The sequence below is a fragment of the Nyctibius grandis genome, chromosome 9, assembly GCF_013368605.1.
Source record: "Nyctibius grandis isolate bNycGra1 chromosome 9, bNycGra1.pri, whole genome shotgun sequence".
In the NCBI taxonomy this organism is placed as follows: Eukaryota; Metazoa; Chordata; class Aves; order Nyctibiiformes; family Nyctibiidae; genus Nyctibius; species Nyctibius grandis.
The window spans coordinates 33,419,641-33,440,147 of record NC_090666.1 but is presented as its reverse complement, the minus strand read 5'-3'; the positions used below and the strand labels follow the sequence as shown (position 1 = coordinate 33,440,147).

The window sequence follows — 20,507 nt, the reverse complement described above, 5'->3', positions numbered from 1 at the left end:
ACAATAAACTTCTGTCTTGCATAAGAAACTTGATCTATGCCTTTCTAAAACTGACTTTTGAAATATGACCATAGTAACTTCAAATCCATGCTAGGCAGAAACCCACAAACTACCACCTGGAGCAAGTTTCAAATATCTTGGGCCTAGATTACATTAATCCAGTCTGCCTCAGTCCATAACCAGAAAGAATACTCACTGAATAACAGTGTGCTCACATCCCAAACTGATCTGAAGATGTAAACAGCTTTTAAAATAGGCTCTCTGGAAAACCAAGTGTTATGGCTAAGGCAGTTAGAGCACCTTTCTCTCATACTTACTGTGTCAGCAACATTCAAAATGCTCAGTAGCTATAGTGTGGCTGGCTTTGTGCTGGGTTCCATTTCCTAGACTGAGGCAGAGTGTATTGGTTCCCTCTCTGGGACTCAATAGACCAGTTGATAGCGGTTAGAGTAAGATGTTCTTAAATTGACCATGAAACAAGAATTATGAAAAATGAAAAAATGCAGCAGCTTTTATTTATGTCACAAAATCTGAAACTGTTGATTAGGGTAACAGAGGTAGCTGTAATGTCATATGCATCAACAGGTCCATTCACAGGTAAGAGAAATCTTGCTAGAGAAGACCAGAGTAACTCTTAACTAGCTACCAATTTCAAATTTCGCACGGTAGGTAAAATATCATCCACGTTACTGATCTCTGAAACATAATGAAAAGCAAAATGGTAAGGCATATGTACCTTAGAACATCTTCATGTTCAGCCAAAATTCTAACTTAAATGTTAGAAATACAGCTAGTGAATAAAACTCCTCACACCATTTAATGCTTTTGGAAAAAACTCAATTTAGGTTTTCTTAGGAGTAATATGATTGAATATAAGAAACAAAGTATTTTGGTCACTGCCTGAGGAAAGATGGAATGGAGAGGAGAGTGAGGCAAAAGTTAGCGCCTTCCCTCACATCCTCCTTGTGTTTTAGCACACCAGGAGTAAACAAAACATGTTAGCTATTTAAAGTTTTAGGAGGAATATAATTTTAATGTTGCAAATCTTACTCACCTAGAAGACAGAGCAAATCTTGAATGAGAGCTTGAAATGGTGGAAAGAAGCAATCATGTTCTTCTAGCTTATTGATTATGCTGAAATGTGGAAGTGAGACTGTCAGATGAAAGGTGCAAGGGCATTTTAAGTTCATCTCCTTGGCTGTTTTGCTGTACTATGTCATGACTTTCTGAAAACACTGCTACTTAGTAGTATATAAAACCAGCTACACCAAAAATGTGTTCTCAAGTTCTGGAACCTGCAGCCACCAAGTGTTAGCTGTCAAAAGAGGAGCTTTAATTTCACTATTTATGCCCTATATACATCCTTCCTTTCCTCCTTATGCAGCACCAGGTAATTTTTGGACTGGAACATTAGTCTATGTATGCTATATATACTGCCTGGGGGTGGCTGATAGAACTGCCTCAGAGGTGGGGCAAGGAAAGTTGTATAAGCAGCTATTCTCTCGTTAGAACTGCGAGGAGTGCAGAAAGGCTGAGGGAGTTAGTATTGTTAACTCAGCATGTGTCAGGCTTGCTGCCTGCTGCATTTAATGTTTAGTATGTTTGCAGAGTGCACGCTGAGTGCAAGCTCTTATAGTCAGCTACCAAGTGCACGTATGTTGTCATCTGTTGAAGACAGAACAAGATTTGTCCACTTCCCAAAATATTTGTAGGCAGCTTGAGGGTATGTTCTCTTAGCAACTAATACACTTCAGTATCACAGCTGAAACCTTGCAACACTTTCTCCTCCCCACCCACCTGCAGTATTTGTTTTGTCTCCTTAGGAAACACGCATCCTATTAAGGCTTATTTGATCACCTGATCCACGCAAACCAGCAAGGTGTTTTGGAACCTTCTGGCCTTAATTTTTCTCTTTGCCAGCTTTATCCTTTTGGAAGTATTCAAGATCTGTTTCATGTAGGGTCTGTCACAGCTCACTGACTTTGTAACAAATGATTCGAAGTTTCTTTCAGTATCAGTTTTAGCCAGTTCGCTCAATTACTAAATTTGATGTTTGAGGAATGGTCACCAATAGAACAGCCCCACATACCTGTGGATGTCTTGGGTCCCCAGAAGCTGCTGTACCTGCTCAGTCACGTTCTCATTAATTACGTCACACAGTTTCCCAACAGTATCCACTACCACAGCGGGTGGAGCTGAACTGTCTGTGGAAAAACAAACACTTCATGTTTCTTATAACAGCAATAACAGGGAAGTATTTTAGGCACAATCCAGTTCTTGCAGGTGCCCAGATTTATTCGGTTTTCACACGTCTAGGCATACAAGTCCTATCACTCACAGAAAATAAAGCACCTATGGTCAGAAATGAACTAATGTTACCTAGGAATGGTGAATCTCTCACTAATCCTTCAGTGGGTAAAGAACTTGTCGGAGCTACGTATTTTCACAGCAGAGATGGTACTAAAGTGCACCCTACAATGGCAGTGGAAATCAGCCAACTGAAATTATACATAGAGAGAGGGTTATTCATTAGGTTCCCGTAACACAGCAGAAGCACAGAAGCACAGCTAGGCCAACACAGGACCTGCTCAATAAATACTTTGTTAACAGCCAGAACTTGTTTTGGTATTGGATTTACCTGCTGTGACTGATGGTAAGAGGCTCATTGTCCTTTTCTCCCTCAATTTCAGAAGAACTAGGCTTGGAGAAGGCATCCTCTGAGCTCCATTGGTTTGCAATTATTAGGGAGACATGAGGCTTCCTCATCTCCTGTGCTGGCTGCAGGCAGGAAGACTGCTGCCTGCCTCGAATGAGGCTCAGAAGACCTTAGAGGTCCAGGAGCCTGCTCTCGGGCCATACACCCTACAGCACAGCCAAACTCTTAAACCCAAGAGCAGCAGCAGCTGCTGTTCTCCAGAGGTGTAAACCAGCAGAGAATGGTTACCGGGGAGTACCTAAATATGCCTCTGAGTACTGGCACTTAAAGTTGTTGCTGAATGTCACAAACTTTTTTTTTTTTTTTTTCTTCTTTAAGTTTAGCAACATAAGACAGAAGTTTCTGAGGACTGGACATACCTACGCTTGAATGAATTACTGAGTAGAAATCTACAGCAAAGGTTGAGTTATTTTTTCCTACACTTGTTATCTTTCAAGTAGAGAATGAAAGATGGTCAAGAAGAATTATGAAGTCAGCTCACAGGAAACAAAGCTCAATTTCCTCTGTTATTCCTTTCTTCTGCCTCCCTGGTATTCCTCAGCGATTGCTAAAGGCTTACAAATAATGGGTTTTTGCTATTTAAACTCCAAGTTGACAGCAACATATTTTTATCTTCCCAGTGAAGAATATACCTAGTTTACTCATTTCCCAGCAGCTCAACGTATTTTCTATGAAGAGATCAGCCTTTCACTTGTCATCTTCTTCCTTTGGAAATGGTCTGAACAAATGCTAGGTGGTGTGTCTTTACCTAGTTCCAGGAGCTCATGGAGATTTCTCATAGCGTTGGTCATTTCCCCGAGCTTTGTGTAAACCTCATTCATTCGTGGATAAATGCCGTTCAGAGAATTCACGTCAAACAGCTTCTGGAAGTGAGAGACGATTGCAAACAGGGCTGGTAAGGACGGTGTCTGGCTGTTCTGGAGCAAGCAGAAATAACAACTCATCAACATTACTGCTTAACAAAGCAAGGATTCTTTTAGACCATGAAACATTCTTAAAACTAGTCTATGAAGAAAAAGGGGTGTAACTTCCCTTATTAAACCATGGCATTTCAAATATTCTTAAATCTGAAGACATATTTTAAAGAGTTTTCAGCAAACCAAATATCCAGCAAACCAAAGATACTCTTTCGAACGCTTTCTTTGTTGCTTAGTGAGTACGTTTATGTGTTCTCAGTGCTGACTGAGAAACAGACAGAGCAGGATAATACCTGAGACTACGGGGCAATGCAAATTCATCGTTGGTCAAGTGACTGTGATTAAAGCAGTCCTCCCCAAGGTGAATTTATCTATTATGTTAAAATAGTCTTTGACTATGGAATATCTTCAAACAGCTATTTCTAAAACCCCGCAAGGCTTTCAAATGTGCAAATCTAATCACCGTGTGAAGAATGCACTTAAGAATTCCACAGTAACTTGTGATTATAAACCCTGGGTAAGAATTACCTTTTCCTTATTTTCTATGTCTTCCAAAATTGCATCTACCATGAACTGGAGGTCTTCAACTCGTATGGACTCTCTGTTATCCTGTGGATCTGCAGTCTGCCAGGGCACAAGTTCCAGAGACAGTTTTCTCAAGGACCTATGCAAATCCTTTTAAAAGGAGGAAGGGGACACAACTGATTTTAGTAACTTCTTAAAGTTGATTTTATTATAGAAATGGGCAGATTTTCTGTTTCTCATACACAAAAACATGCCAGTAGTGGAAACAATAAGGTTTTAGCTTTCATGGAATTTAAGCACAGTATCTCACTTCCATTCTTTGATTTAAAAAGAACACTGATAGTCTAAAAATTGAAGTACTTCATATGTTGTAGTTTCAGTGAAATAAAAAGTGTTGGTCACAGAGAGTTTGGTTTTAAACAAAATGACTTCATTTGCATTTAGATCAAAAACTTACTCTTCTGGCAAGACAAAAGGAAGAAAGAGAATGCATCATCATTAACGTGTGAAGTACGCAGACTCTAAAGCTTAAGTGTCTTCTTAGGGACTCAGCCAGTGAACAACATTTAGAGGATATACACAGAGGAGTATCTCTGGCCTGTAGGCACATGGCACATTTTTCACTTTACTGTGGTTTTGAAGTGGTATATAAATGGACAGCAGAATTATTTTTAAAATTTAACACCAAGTCGGGCAATAACAAAAGCTACGCACAGAAAAAAACCCTACACGTAGGGAGAGACCAAGGGGCGGTCAGCAGAGTAAAGGAGGAATATAAAGCCAAGTACAAGTGTTACCTTTAGGGCCATGAGCTGATCTGCCCACATCTCTATAGTAAGTGGAAGGTGCTCAAATCCACATTCCTGTCCATTCTCCTTAATAGAATTTTGCACTGGCCCTTTACTGCGCCGGTATATTAACGGAGGAGCTCTTGGACTTCGCAAAATAGAATCAATATGGGACAAAACCTTCAACACCAAATAACAAATGTTATTGCTCAAATATGTATGACATTTTGTAATAAAATACCTCTCCACCACAGTCACAATTGTCTAAACATTAAATCATAAATAGCTCCAATAAGTTACTATCGATGAATTTTACAGATGCATTCAATATGTAATAGACTCAGAGATTTAAAAATATACTAGCTAGAAGATATGTAAAAGTAATGCAAATATACTTCTCTTTGAGGGATATTTAGCATTTATCCACTTGAGGCATCATTACTTCCACAGTTTACATTTTGCTAAGTTTTATTATATCTGCTTTTTTTTTTTTATTCAAAGAAAAACAAAAGCCACTATCTCCTCAGGCGTGTTTAAAACTATAACATCTGTTTTGCCCAAGACCTTGAACAAATCCGCTGCCCTGAAAAGACTTCAGCTAAATCATTGATCTGATGTTTGCCAACCTAGTCCCTGATTCTGTGCTGTATTTTCAGGTAGTTTACACTAAGACGGAACAATTAAGAACAAGCCTACATTAAACTGCCAAATCCAGAACATGCATCTTGTGTGGAGGACTTCATATGAACTCTTAGATTCAAAATAGCATGCTTCAGTTTACACAGTTAAACAAAACTCATGTATTATATTTCATTGTAACAGTGCTAGATATACACAGTACAGACAAAATTTGCATACCTGTAAGTATTGCTGGCAAACTGCCTGCAGCTGATCTACTCCTGCAATACTCTCAGGTTCTTTCTTTTCTTCTGTTCTTTCCCTGGTACTACTCCCCGAAGATCTACACACCAAATACGGACAGTGGGTTACACAAGTAGCCTTAGCAGGAGATAGTACTTTCAACTTGATTAAAGAACCAGGTATGTAGCACATATACTTATCCCTACAAAGTAAAATCTCCATTTTGTGATGCCTGCCAATAGAATTCCATCAAACTGAACTAGCTGAAGAATATAATACCTAATGTAAATATCATTAATTTATCTCAAGTCTCCAGGTTGAGGTTATTCCAGACTGCATGCTAATTTAGAAGGGACACCACCAGATGTACAGTTGTTCTGTTACCAGAAGTTCTTCTATGGCTGAAGACTTAAAATCCGGAACTTTACTCAAAAGAGTCAATTCCATGCTCACAGTCTATATATGCTTCTGCTTGAACATCTTTCCTTGCTTACTATATATAGCTCGCTACCCTTCTTGTCAAATCTAAGATACCTTTTTTTAAAACTACCATCTAAATCATACTCACTGCAAGAGAGAGAAGACCATTTAAATATACACAATGTAAAATGAAGAACTGAATATTTTTAAAGTTTAAGTGATGTCTTTTTCAGGCTATGAAGTATTTAGCATTCAGTATACACATGCACAAATGATAAAAGTGAAATTACAGATAAAAACACTTCATCAATACTGGATCTCCAATACCTTCAATGTATTTTCTTAGCAATGTTTCAGAAAAAAACTAAGTAAATGTCTAAGAATAATACGGACATAACTTCAGTAGCTGCAACATTTTGCCAACTCGTACTTTCTCATTCATAATCCATAACGTAACCAGTAGCTTGCTTTATAGCTCACGGAAGCAGCAACCACCACAGTTTGGTCCTGTCCACATTGCCTGTGATAGCACTCAAAGTCCAGAAAGACAAAATGAAATAAAAAAGACACACTGCTGTGCCCCCATCTGGAGACCACGCCATCATTTCAGAGATTCACAGGGTGTCTTTGGAGATACAGTAGTGTTTGCTGCCCATAACTGGGCTCCGAGGAACAGTGATAAGGTACATGCTTTATAAGCTACTATCTACATTACAGGTTGTGGAGTATCTTTGCCTTAAAAAGTTCAGAGGATTCATGAAGGTTACTGAAGAACTATACTTACTGGATAGTTTTCTGTAAAGTTTTCTCTAGTTTCTTCACTTGGTGCTTGTAAAGTTTTAATTCCTGTGCAGTTGGTCTGTTAGAAAGAAAAAGTGCCACATAATATGTCTTGCATTTGAAGGTATCTATAAAACGCAGCCAAGCGATAAAGTAAGAAAGCTTTGCCAGTGCCGCAACATCATTCTGGATATGAAATTCTGCAACATTTCTACATGGCAACAGCAATAAACAGCAAACTAACCATTAGCAGTTGTTGTTATTAACAGTGCAGGGAGGGAAGGTTGACTGTTGCTGCCGTATCTTATTTCTACAAATGCCTTTTAAAGGCAGATTTCATACTACACTTTTACAATTGCTGGTGCTTTTGGTTTCTCTTTGTAAAGCAAAGCCTGCTCCAGTGCCCTTACAAAGGATGATACTTATCCTTTCTCACCTTATTTCCAAATCTTTCTTGAGATTTATATTTTCAAGCAAAAGCTGTTCATTCCTGACCTTTGTTTCAGTAAGCTGTTTCTGGAAAGACTGCAACACAGACTGTGTTATTTCTTTTATTTCACTCATTCCATAATCAACAAGCTTGAACACTTTAAAGTACGTATGTGTTAAGAAGGGTTCCCATCTGCCTATATAGCAAGACAGCATGGATGAGGAATTAGTCGACTAAGGTCAAGAGCCTGCTGCATTAGACGGCAGGTGGAGAACCTGTGATTAAGGAGGTCTATGCAGTCCCCAGCAAAGACGACTCACAGCATCGTACTGAATCTCTGCATAAAGACAGTGAACCCTGCCCAGAGAGTTTACAAGTTAAGAAGACATGATAAGAACAAGGGGATAGAAATCAAACACATATATATTTCTGAAGGGTTACCATTTAGAGATCTGCACTGACTTATTCTTAGCAGTTCCATACCGTGAGCAGTGCTCTATAATTAGGAGTAGCATCTAGATTTAAGAATTCTTCCTTGCTTTTTACTTCTCTCTGTACCTGGTCTTCCGCTTTTTTATATTGCCTATTGGGAAAAATAAATTGTTTCAGCTTACTGTAATTCCATTACCTCAAAAATCTAAGTTGGTTTAGTTAGCAGTTTTGTATGATAATAATGTTTCCACAAATTGCAAAGTAAATAGAATAGAAATTCTGCCTTAAGATCCACTGCTCTGCTCTATTATTTCTGGGAAGCTGTTTCATATCCTAATTAAGTGCACTTATTCCTTGAAAGAAATTCCAGTACAGATACCTAGGTATCTGCCTGTTGCTTTGTACCATGCAGGCACCACGACAGAGCTGAAAAGCTGGTATTCCTTTTGTTTAGGGAGATCAGTCGACTGAGCACAGCTAATGCAGTAATTCTGTCTGTGAACCATGGCAAAAGGGAAAGGGGAAAAAAAAAAGAAGAATGAATTATAGCTCAAGTGCCTAAATACCCCCAGCTTCCTAGCTGTCCTGGCCTGACTGACAGTTATTCCCTGGATGAACCCAAACTTCCAAGACCGTTACAAGCCTTTGCTGTTTCTTACACGCTAGTGATATCTGGAACACAGAATATTTACCATTATAAGATTTAAGAACAGTAAGGAGTAAGAAGATTTTGAACAGTAGAACCATAGGGCATTAGATGAGACCTACCTTAGCTCCTTTTTCATTTGACTAATTTGAGATTCATAATAATCAATTAGACAAAGGAACCTAAAGAAAGGAAAAATGGTATTTTGAATTTCAGGTAGTCTCAAAAAAATCATGCCTGAAAGATACTATGACTAAGCCATAGGAACAGCCCAGCTTACACAACTGCACAGCACTTCAGAGGTGACTGCTTCAAATGGTGGGTTGTCTCTCATACCAAACAAACACGGTTGCAGTTTTCCAAAACAGAAAAGTAGAGACATTAACTCTGTCCTAGTCTAAAATTGGCAAAATTATTTAGGAGGAGAAAAAAGCTAAATCCTCCTGACAGCCTCTTCATCTTATGACTATGTTTACCCAGCAAGCTTAACAGCAAGGCACAGTCCCCAAGTGCTGGGGCTCAGCGACCAGCACAGGAGGTATAGAGCAGAGGTCCTACATAGCCGAGAACATCCATCTCCAAAGAAACTAGAAGTGCTCTAAAAGTAAGTAGCTGCAAAAAACACAGCAGCTGAGAAACTGCCTTTCCTCTTGAGTACTTTGAGATTGTCTGTTTTGGAGAGACACATGAGAAAGCACAGGGAACCAAATGCAGTGATCCTTCCTCTCGTACAGTGAGGGCACAAGAAAGGCCGCACACACACAATCCCTTTTAAATGCTTCCCAGGTAAACATTGCTAGCCAGGCCTAGGAAACCAGGTGACATCAGCACAATAAAGAGGTGGCTACCTGAGGCTTAAGAATTGGCAAATCTCTGATTATAGCAGAACTATGGAGATCTTTTACTGCAAGAGACACAGGCTCGTAATCCTTTCAGAACTTTCCCTAAAGCACCTGTGAAGCCTTACAGCAAGCCTGCAGTCAGCAGTTGCAAAGACCACTTTTGAAAACTGGAAGGTTTGTTTTTTTTTCAGCGGGGGGGGGTTGGTTTGGGGGTTGGTGTTTGTTGGTTCTTTGGTTGTTTTTTAATTTACATTTAAAAATCTTAGAATCCCAGGACGAGCTCATCCTAGCAGATACTGCAGTTCCAGAGTAGAGTGAATCATTCCCTTCCCTTTGCTGACACCTAGTGTATACAGTGGCTGATAATTTTTTTTAATTTCTGGCACGGATTTATCCAGCTCACATTTTTTATACAATAAAAAATTACTGCATTGATGTACCTTTACAAGAATTCATATTTCAGCTTGCACTCCTAAGGTCTCCAGCTTTTTTTTTTTCCATATATCAAGAACAGTTACTTTAAAATCCATTTCTTCATTTAATGTTACAGCTCATTCACCAATATAAGAAAATTGCTTACTGCTGATCTAGGAGAGACTTGGGAGCTCTTTTGCAAAACGGACAAAACATTTTGTTTTGCGTGGCAACACGCTGTTGCTCCTCCATCCCAACTTGGCACAGCTCCTTCTGCAAACGGGCAATAATCTCTTCCTGTTCTTGCAGCTTTTCCTGCTGCTGTTGATATTTTGCCTGTAAACAGATAATGGGAGCATTATGAAATTATCCTAACCCACAAGCTGGAGACTGTACTGTACATGCCCTAATAGGCACTTGGTCCCAAGGAAGCTTAGTACTTCGGTTTTAGCCATACTGAAGAGGCAGTAGAAGAAGGATACAGATGTTTTTCTAAGTTATCGCTAGAAAATTCTGTATAGATTGAAAAAAATCTTAGCTATAAAGAGTGTACTAACTCTATGACCCAAGAGTCCTGTTTATTTTGATCAATGTAAATGTTTTTAGAGCTTTTAAAAAAGTCAAGTTTGAATCCTCAGACAGCACTATCTGAATTACCTGTGAAACCTGCTGATCTTTTTGAAGTTCTTTGACTTGATTCTGTTGCTGGCAAACTTTAGCTATCGTCTCATCTTCCAGCTGACAAATTTTGGACTTAATGTTTTTCACCACATTTTCCAAATCATTAGCCCGTTGTTCTTGTCGAGTTGCCCGATCTCGTTCCTGTCGTATTTCATCTCTGAAAAAAAAAAAAAAAAGAAATCCTTTATTTACCTTAAACTCATTTCACTAAAGACAGTGAAAGAAGCACAGGCCTGACAAACATTATCTGACGATACTCAATAATAACCTCGGGCAGCAGGTACAGGAAATCTGCTGGTATGGGAAGAAGTAGCTGATGAAATAACGGAAGAGCTCAAAAGGAACAAGGCCAACGTTGCTATATATTGGACAATAATCTCAGAAAAAGGGTCTTGGGCCTCGGGTGTGACAAGAGCTCCACCTGGCAGGGGATGGACACTGATAACACTTTTGCTTTGCAAAAGTTCCTTCCACAGCGCCTTACCTAAGACAACGGTTAGCCTCCATAAGCCCCTGCATCATTTTCTGCTGTCGGTCGGTGTCTTCCACCAGCGTTTTTAATGCAAGTCTTATTCCTAGAGAAGACTGACTGTCTAAAACAATCATATCTGGAGATATATAACATAAGCAAAGTCATAATGAAAGGCTTGTAACAGCTGAAGAAGATTGCATCTCTGCTACCATTTGGAAGTGACAGCTTTAGAGATGCCTTATGAACTAAGGCTTACTATTTCCAAATACAATAACTTGTAAAATTAGCATTTCCTTACCTGATATATTTCTGCAGCTTTGGAGGGGAGCAAGACTCACTGGTTTCAACCCATGACACATTAATAGCTTGTTTAGGTTTTCCCATTCTGCCTTCTCCTGCTGGAGATGGGAGAAGGGGGAGAAGAGACAGAAACCTCAGTTCTCAAGATCAGCTCAGGATTTACTGTCCCTCCTGTTGTGCAGGCACTGGAGGATACCAAATGCCCCCGAATAAAAACAAACCAACCCCAGACCCCCAAGAAGCCCCAGCCACTATAGGAGGGCTTGTGAGACTTTAACACAGGATCTGCAAATAGTATTGGGAAAAAGTGTACTTAACAATATACAGAATACTCTGTTTTCCTGATCACTATTAGGAGAAATATATACAATGAGTAAAATTTATCTGTTTAAAAAACCCAGACAACCAGCCCTCGGGTAACCCCAGCACACCGTAGGCCTCGGCCCCCTGCCCCGAGAGAAGCCCTCAGAGGACGCGGGTGCCCGCTTTGGGGGGTTATTGTTTGGTTGGTTCCTTTTTGTTCTGTTTTTTAACTACCACGCAGCAACAACAGCCACCTCAGCCCCACCACGCTACCTCTGCCATGGCGAGGGACGCCCGCTCTCGGGCCACCAGCGAAGGGGGCCGGGCCCCGTGATGCCGCCGCCCGCAGACGGCCACCGGGACGCGGGGGAGGAAAGGGGTCGGTTACCAGGTCGTGGAGCCTCGGCAGGTCCCGGTCGGCGGGGAGGAACAGCCTCGTACAGAGCTGCCCGCGGCGGGAAGGCGCGGAGCCGGCCGGGAGGGCGCGGGGCCGGGGGTAACGGCCCGCCCGCCGGCGGCGGCGAGGGGAGGGAGGCGGGCGGCCGCGGGGCGGCGCTGGCCGCACGCCGCCATTTTGAGGCGCGGAGAAGCCGAGGGGGAGGAGAGCCCCGCGGAGGTAGGAGCGGGGCCGGGAGCGGCGGGGCCCGGGGCCGGGCTCGCCTCATCGCCCGCCCGCGGAGGCCTGGTCTCCCCTCAGGCACTGCAGCGGTCGGGCGGCAGGCGGGCGTCTGGGAGCTGCCCTCTCTCACCGCGGCCCCTTCCCGCCCGGGCTGAGGGAGCGTCTCCCCGGGCTCCTTGGAGACCACCTGGCCGCTACAGGAGGAGCAGGAGGAAGCAGACCGCGTCTCGGGCGCCGTGTGCTTCCGCCCGTTGCCGCGGGCCCGGCCCGGAGGAAGGGTGGGACGTGCCGGGAAACCTCCCCGGGCGCCGCCTGGCCGGGGGGGCTCCGCGGCCTGAGGCGCGGGCGAGTGCGGCTCGGCTCGGAGTCGCCTGTTCTCCCTGGGCAGGGGGGATCGCGGCGATCAGCAGTAGCTGCTTGAGGAGGGATTTGGAAATGTCGTTGTCAGAACTTAATTAAAAAATAAAGCTCTTTGCTGGTAGTAAACGTGGGTGGTGGGGAGAAATTTGCTGTCTCTGGAGTTTATATACGTCCTATTGCACCATCCCCCTGCTACCACGCGTGGATTAGGTGGATTAGGTGGATGCAGAGCGCTAATCCTATCCTAGTTTTCAAAACAAGCCCTTATGTATAAAAAAGTAAATCTCATTTTGGGCTGCTGACTTGATGAACAGAAAATGCCGTGAAATGAGACGGTCGGCGGTCAGTACAAATTGTTTCCTTGGATTCGAGCCAGGGAGTGAATGTCTGAGGGCGAACTGCAGCTGGCATCTGCTAGTCGTGTAGTAGCGTATGGCTTTCCCTTTGGACTGATGTTATTGAATGTCCTTCAGAAAATGAAGCTGGCCTAGAGCTTGGGTTTGGGTTTGATTAAAAAAAAAAAAGTGTATTCCCACATTACCATGATTTGTTTAAAAAAACCCAAACAAACAGAAATTGTGTGTTCTGGGATGTTTCCTAACCCTTTCAGCATCCATCCTAACTTATCTGCTAAAATTCACACAGGAGGGTTGTGTACTACAAGGGGTGATGCTGTCTCTGTGGGTAGGCTGTAGACGTGCTCCTGGTGCCACCTCTTCTGACATTTCTTTTTTGTGCCTGAGGCCGCTTCTTGTGTTCATTAGCTGGCAAGGACAAGTCTGGGTCTGTCCAGAGCCCCTGGTGCCCGCTCCTTCGAGGAGAAGGGGAATGGGGAAGCACAGAAATACACCTCGCCTGACTTCCACCGTGTGCCAGGGGGTGCGAGCCTTCACAGAAATCAACCTGTAACTTTAGGAACAACCAAAACAACCTCCTTGGCATTTATTAGGTGGTGTAGACTGCTCGCTACTGTGAGAACTACACCCTTACGTCCTTCAAATGGTCTAACGGTTTTTAAAACTTATTTTTCAGTTTATGAACAGAAATGTGTGTAATTACTGACAAAGCCACGGACAGTAATACAGCAGTGTATTTGAGCATCTTTTAAAATAGAAGCTTAAATTAGAGTGAAGGAGGATTAATTTTTAAATGCACACTCCTCTGTTATGCTGAAGAGAGACCCTAGAACTTACAACTTTACTTTTAATTCATTTTTCACTGAAATGTACAATTTATCAAAAATTCACTTATTATGCTTATTGATATGCACAGACAATGCAGATAGCTCTTACCCAAATTAATCTGTTTACTGAAAATGATAAATTAAAAATATCAGCAGTGTTGTAAAACACAGTCATGGTCTAATAATGTCCTAAGTAAGAAACAAGTGATTTATTTGTGGTTCGCGCAGACTTTACGACTGAATTGCCAGATCAAATTGCTAATACGATTGTTGAAAACTACTACAGTGGTTTAGAAAAAACAAGCAGGTTGAAATTGTTGTTGCCTGTGCTATTTCACTTTCGCTGAGGTGGCAACAGTCCCTAGTTTGTTACGGTTTGTGACGAGATGGGCAGCTCTGGATTTGGTTCTTGCTTTGGTCAAGTGGTTCGTTTCTAAGCTTTCGCTCACAAGTTAGGCAACCATTTTTCCATCAACTAACTAACAAATTTGTGATGTGCTAATAAAGTTAGGATAAATTGCACATACTAATTTTGTAGAAGAATACTTAGATTTGCCTCTTTGTCTAATAAGAAAAATAATGTTTGTATTTCATCATCTATACACTAGTGCATGATAGTTTATGACCCTTTTTAAAAATGTCCTTTATCTTAAATGGAGAAAACAGGGAAAATTTAGGCCTCAACACTTCTCTGCTGCTCTTCTGCTTTTCTTCTTTTCTTGCTGCTAATTGGATTAAAAGCCATTTTGGTTACTATGGCATCCCGTGAGGAGATTACTGTCTGTGAAGATGAAGTAAGGTAAAAAATAAGAACTGTGGTATGAGCAGATTTGGAAAGATATCCACAGTTCCAGGGGTCACTTATGACTGTATCTAAACTTTAAAAATTACTTAAATGAAAGGATATCTTGCCAGATCTCCTCCTCTATGGGTGTTTGTGTGTGCAGAGTTGCATTTCTAAATGATGTAGGTAATGTTTATGAGAAAGATTGCAGACAAATCTGTTAAAACAGGTAATAGCTAAACTGTCGTCCTTACTATTTTTCAAGTTTAAAAGGCTAAAACACTTTCTCAGAGACTAATCAAAATACTGCATTGTAGCACCTGGCAAGAAATTGCAGAACTGTCCAGGAGCATCTGAATTCTAAATATACTTTTGTAACCATACTGTCACCTGAAATGGAAGTTTTAGAGGTTAGATGGATATATATGTTTTTGTATGGTGTTCGTCAAAGTGAGTCTGTTTAACTGTCTGTTTGTATTTTGTGGTATTTTGTCATATTTGGGTGTTTGAAAACATGAAAATAGAAGCAGTTCTGTAAGCTGCTTCTTTCGAGTCTCATTTTTCATTTGTAAAAAGCAACTTGTCTCGAAGCGGTAAAGCTTTGAAATATAGACATCAGTAACTGAACTCTTTCAACGACAATTAATTTACTTTGTTGGTGTTTCCATAGGTCTCGGTACAGCCACTTAGAGAAGATGACAGATTTGGTGGCTGTTTGGGAAGTAGCTTTAAGTGATGGTGTTCATAAGATTGAATTTGAACATGGGACCACTTCAGGAAAACGTGTTGTCTATGTTGATGGAAAGGTGAAATTGCTATGTGCTCAAACTTCACTATGATACAGATTATATAAGTGCATTTCCGTGCAACAGGCATCAGAACAAATGAAAGACTAATAAATGCAAGTGAGGTATATTCACTTGGTTAGCTTTACCTAATGTAATGAACTGCATCAGTCTTTGTTTCAGTTACAATTAAGGTGTGAGTATTCGTGAAGTGCTTTGCTGTCCGTGAGCGGAGGCACTCTAGACATACAGAATATTGTGTATTCATTCATTCTGAAATAATAGTTAAGTACTGAGCTGTTCCCTGAGTTCTAGTTTATTTTTTTTTATACTAAAATGAAATACAACAAGGGCAAGTGTAGAGTCCTGCATCTGGGCAAGAACAACCCCATGTACCAGTACAAGTTGGGGACAGATCTGTTGGAGAACAGCGTAGGGGAAAGGGAGCTGGGGGTCCTAGTGGACAGCAGGATGACCATGAGCCAGCAGTGTGCCCTTGTGGCCAAGAAGGCCAATGGCATCCTGGGGTGTATTAGAAGGGGTGTGGTTAGCAGGTCGAGAGAGGTTCTCCTCCCCCTCTACTCTGCCCTGGTGAGGCCGCATCTGGAATATTGTGTCCAGTTTTGGGCCCCTCAGTTCAAGAAGGACAGGGAACTGCTAGAGAGAGTCCAGTGCAGAGCCACGAAGATGATTAAGGGGGTGGAACATCTCCCTTATGAGGAGAGGCTGAGGGAGCTGGGTCTCTTTAGCTTAGAGAAGAGGAGACTGAGGGGTGACCTCATTAATGTTTATAAATATGTAAAGGGCAAGTGTCATGAGGATGGAGCCAGGCTCTTCTCAGTGACATCCCTTGACAGGACAAGGGGCAATGGGTGCAAGCTGGAACACAGGAGGTTCCGCATAAAAATGAGGAAAAACTTCTTTACGGTGAGGGTGACTGAACACTGGAACAGGCTGCCCAGAGAGGTTGTGGAGTCTCCTTCTCTGGAGACATTCAAAACCCGCCTGGACGCGTTCCTGTGTGATATGGTCTAGGCAATCCTGCTCCGGCAGGGGGATTGGACTAGATGATCTTTCGAGGTCCCTTCCAATCCCTAACATTCTCTGATTCTGTGATTCTGTGATTCTGTAAAACATGCATTCAGGTTTATCAATTAATACCAGTCATCTTTGTTTTATTCTACAGGTAGAAATAAGAAAAGACTGGATGTTTAAATTAGTGGGTAAAGAAACATTCCCTGTTGGAGCAGGCAAAACAAAAGCTACTATTAACATTGATGCAGTCAGTGGCTTTGCGTATGAATATACTTTGGAGATCGATGGAAAGAGCCTCAAGAAGTATATGGAGAACAGGTCAAAAACAACCAATACTTGGATACTGATCTTGGGTGGTACGGACTATAGAATTGTTCTAGGTAAGTAAACATTGTGTGACTTCATGTTGCTGCCTTTGAATAAACTTGTATGCATTTAGTAACTGGTAGTTAAGAGAAGGCACAGTTCAGTGGCTAGCACTGTTGCAGTATAAAATCCTGGGTGGTCTGGAAGTTTGGAATTTGATGCCAAAGACAGTCTGAAAAATAATGGTCTTGTTACACCTGCGCGAGCCTGCTGTCAGTGTTCTGTTCTACAGCAGCATGGTCCAAATGTAAAAAAAGAAGAAAATAAAAAAGGTTGGAAGGAGTTACGGCTTCTGTATCCATAGAGCTGCCATAGCAAGGCAGTTCTCCAGGTGAAGCACGTTATAGAAGTGTTATCTGCGATGTGACCAAACCTGCTGTGTGTGTAAGTTTGTTAACCAGGTAACCACGCTTCCCTTCTAAAAATCATAAGCCAAAGTCAAGAAGTCTTTAACTGAAGAAGCGCAACAATATTATTCTACATTATTGATAGATAAATCAGCATCCTTTTTTCTGCATCACTTCTTAACAACAAATTTAATCTAAAACCTTTGGATGACTTTTTTCAGTTTCTTAATAGCAAGGCAATACATCTCTTCTGCCCCCCTTTCCCCAAATACATTACAAGCTGATGGGACGAAGGGATCCCTTGAGGAATTTGTCCATGGCATCTAGTGGGAAAACTTCCACGTAGGTATTGCTGTTTGGTTAGGCCTGGAGACAAGAGATCTTGGGCTATGATTTCTTCTTAAGCCTCAGGACAGAATGAACTGCCCTAAGATGAACGGGGGTGGGGAAGAAAGACAATTTTAATGCCAGAAACAGATTTGTTTCCTCGCAGACTTTTAACCTCCCTATGCTGACTGAAAAGGCAAGCAGTATTCAGCTCTCTACTGATGTCCTGTGGATGACAGTGTCAGTAGTGTGAATTCTAGAGCAAAGTCATTTAAGGAGGATGTGCTGGGAGAAGTAAAGAATGTTCTGTTTCAAATGAAAAAATCTAAGATTGATATTTAAAGTGGTACTTAAGTTTTCAAGGAGATTTTAAGGATACAAACAGTTTGATGGATGTTAAATAATGCTGCTTTTGAATTCAACCAAACGGAAAAAAATGTTAGAGCTTCATTGAATAAACAGCACTTGAATAATTAGCAGAAATTACTTCATTTTTCTGTCTGCAAGTTTTTCAGTTTAAGAATGTCAAGACTATCTCTGACAATATTCAGAACAACCCAGTGTTAATAGCCAGGGCTAGGGAGAGGTAAACATGTATGTTCATAGCAAAAGTTGTTTGCCCATTGGTGACAGAGCCTCCCAGCTCTCCAATATAAGAACAAACCCTGTAGCCCAGGTGCTGTGGCTAATTAGGAACTTCCTTTGGGGAACTGAAAGTAAAATTAAATAGTAAATTTTAAAATTTCCTAGATCTTCTCTGCAGGGGGGGAAAAATATCTTGTTCTTCCTACTTTTTGTTCTTTTTCCTTCACAGAAAAGGACACTATGGATGTGTGGTGCAACGGTCAAAAAATGGAAACAGCGGTATGTGATCGCTTCCAAAGGCTTTTCACAGGCTATGGCTAGATAACCAAAGCTTAGCAAAATAAGCCACAGAGGGGCACGTTAACTTGCTTTACCACGGAGTATGAGCATATGCCTAGACAGCCAGTGTGCTATTAGTCTGTTCCAAATGTCCTTCACTGTGTTTTATAACTGACAGCATTGCAGTTAGGATGCCAAACATCTATCTACTTAAGGATAAACAATGCTTTTGTTTACACTTTTTAGACAAGCAAAATAAATCTCCTGGATCAGTTGTCCAGGGTTTTTAGGGTAAAAACTTTCAGGGGAGTGGGAGGGACTTGAGTTTGATGCAGAGTGTAGAGCCACCTCATCCAAACCTGCTTGTGTTAGTGGTGACAGAAAGTTGAATACATGTAGTCTGTTACAATTCATGATTTTTTTCCATCTAGAGATGGTCCTTAAACTTAGGGCTTAAGAGTCTTCTTGCAACAAGTCAAATCTTCTGTCTTTCTGTCCCATCTGCATTAATTTTTAGAGCAGGTTGACAGCTAGAAGGCTTAATCTATTTGGCATCTTTTTATATTATGATGGCTTTCAATATGCAGTACTATGTAGGCTTACCCATCCTTGAAAGACGTGCTTTCTTGCCAGAGAGTTGTCACTGTGATTATTACTGCCACAAGTGAGCCCCTGGATGAGTAAATTGTAAAATCAACAGTTTTGCTATACGTGAGAATAGGATGAAAAGATCCACCAAATGTTCCTTCAGTAATCAGTGGAAGAAACATCCTCTCTCAGTGAATCAGAACTTCTGCTCTTGATGGTTCTCAGCCTTTTCTATAATGTAATAAATGCACTAGGAGATATTTTTGCAAGCTACAAGTACAGGTTTGGTTGTCAAACTGTGCTTGCATTACAGCGGCACACAGATTTTTCAGCTCTCCCAAAGATGATGACAGCAACACAGCCATGTGTGGCAAAAGCCATAACAGGAGATTACATAACTGCAACAGGAGCTGTGTATCCAAAATCACAACTGTTACACTCAATTCAGGGATCTCTTTGTCCTGCTGTAGAACGTACCGCTAAATCCTTCACGTTTTACTGCCACTTCAGCGCAGGTTTGTGTGGTACTTATTGGCTGTACTGCACAACTCGGGAGGAAACTGTCTTGTGGATCAACGATATTAATTCACAAACTCCAACTTTAGCATTTCTGATTAATAGAAATTTTGATTGTCATCTAATACCCACAAATCTTGTAACTTGGCGCCTTGACAAAGCCCTGTCTGAGGTTCTGCAGCTTTGTTCGGCATTTGTGCTGTATTTGTCGCAGGTACCTATGGCTGCTCTAACTGTGGGAACTACAAGTGATCTTGACCTTGGAAACAGTCTGATGCACTCAAGCTTTTCGTTTACTAAAATAGCACGTGTCTGTTTTTATTCTTGTCTCCTTTCTCCCAGGGTGAATTTGTAGAAGATGGGACTGAAACTCACTTCAGTGTTGATGATCACAGCTGTTGCATTAAGGCTGTCAGTAGTGGAAAACGAAAGGAAGGAATTATTCATACCCTTATTGTGGATGACAGAGAAATCCCAGAGGCTGTGGAGTAGCCTCTAGTTCACTGATTATTGTAGGAGTAAGATCAGGAATTTTCAATTACTGTGGTAATTATTTTAATATGTACTACTTGGTACATCTAGTTTGTGCTGGGTTTATTTTCTAGTTTCCATATATGAAATTCTTTTTGAGGACCAGATGAAAATAATTATAAACGACCTCTTACATTACCAGTTTTTAAAAAACTATATATATACAGAATATATAATATCACTAAGTGCAGAGAACACTGGTGAGTTTAAGTAGAAATTATATACTAGAAAAAGTCTCGCTATAATGAAATGGAAGATAAATATTCAGTAAGACTGAATCCTCATGAACTGCGGGTGTATGTGGAGGGAGGAGGAAGCATGTGCTGGGCATTCAAGTAAGCTGTTAAAATTTTCTCAGTAATTATTTTTTCTATTAAACTGACTACCAACCTTTTTTCAGATGCAGTTACGAAGAGTTACAAAGTTAATAAAAAGGTTATTAATGAAATACATTGTTACTGGTACTTGTGTAACAGTATTAAAATAATACTGCACTATGAAAACTGTTCTTCATTCCAAGTAGGAGAAAAGATGTTACATTGTGCCTGACAGTAATGTGTGAATCAAGAAACATGAGGAAAAATGGGACAGAAACAGAGGAGAACAACTGGTTACTTAAAAGCAATTTTGGGGATTTCTGTGAGAAAAGACTCGGATGTGTTAGAAGGTTCTTAC

At 41.1% G+C, this 20,507-nt stretch overlaps 2 protein-coding genes across 7 annotated transcripts in view; one reads left to right on the top strand and one right to left on the bottom strand.

Annotated features, from left to right (window-relative positions):
• Positions 1–510: 510 nt before the first annotated feature.
• On the bottom strand, positions 511–12,002 carry CEP70 (centrosomal protein 70). 5 transcript variants are annotated; one of them, XM_068407715.1, is made up of 16 exons: positions 11,801–12,002; positions 11,223–11,322; positions 10,937–11,060; positions 10,429–10,609; positions 9,938–10,107; positions 8,638–8,697; positions 7,921–8,020; positions 7,444–7,532; positions 7,012–7,086; positions 5,805–5,907; positions 4,956–5,126; positions 4,162–4,308; positions 3,465–3,633; positions 2,090–2,204; positions 1,055–1,134; positions 511–696 (listed from the first exon to the last, which is right to left on the bottom strand). In XM_068407715.1, the coding sequence occupies exons 1-16, from the start codon at positions 11,807–11,809 to the stop codon at positions 635–637; spliced, it is 1,755 nt and encodes a 584-aa protein (XP_068263816.1). In that variant the 5' UTR covers positions 11,810–12,002; the 3' UTR covers positions 511–634. The 5 variants fall into 5 exon arrangements, with proteins under 5 accessions (XP_068263816.1, XP_068263817.1, XP_068263818.1 ...); XM_068407716.1 differs by lacking the exon at positions 10,937–11,060; XM_068407717.1 differs by lacking the exons at positions 7,444–7,532; positions 7,921–8,020.
• Positions 12,003–12,068: 66 nt separating this feature from the next.
• FAIM (Fas apoptotic inhibitory molecule) overlaps positions 12,069–20,507 on the top strand; it is a 12,853-nt gene continuing 4,414 nt past the window's right edge. The window contains exons 1-5 of one of the 2 annotated variants that reach the window (XR_011048732.1): positions 12,069–12,143; positions 15,144–15,279; positions 16,445–16,673; positions 18,148–18,197; positions 19,644–19,847. Coding sequence is in view for 1 of the 2 variants with exons in the window: in XM_068407237.1 (XP_068263338.1) it covers positions 15,169–15,279; positions 16,445–16,673; positions 18,148–18,197; positions 19,644–19,793 (540 nt within the window). In the remaining variant the exon portion in view is untranslated. Of the gene's footprint in view, positions 12,144–15,143; positions 15,280–16,444; positions 16,674–18,147; positions 18,198–19,643; positions 20,315–20,507 lie in introns of those variants that run through there. The other variant, XM_068407237.1, reaches the window with a different exon arrangement.

Bases quoted from the DNA above. Each gene is read 5' to 3' on its own strand.
- CEP70 (XM_068407715.1), bottom strand. The intron at 3,634-4,161 runs GTAATTCTTACC...TGCTTGCTCCAG, and splicing joins ACATAGAAAATAAGGAAAAG to AACAGCCAGACACCGTCCTT. The intron at 1,135-2,089 runs GTATGTGGGGCT...TCCACATTTCAG, and splicing joins GGGACCCAAGACATCCACAG to CATAATCAATAAGCTAGAAG.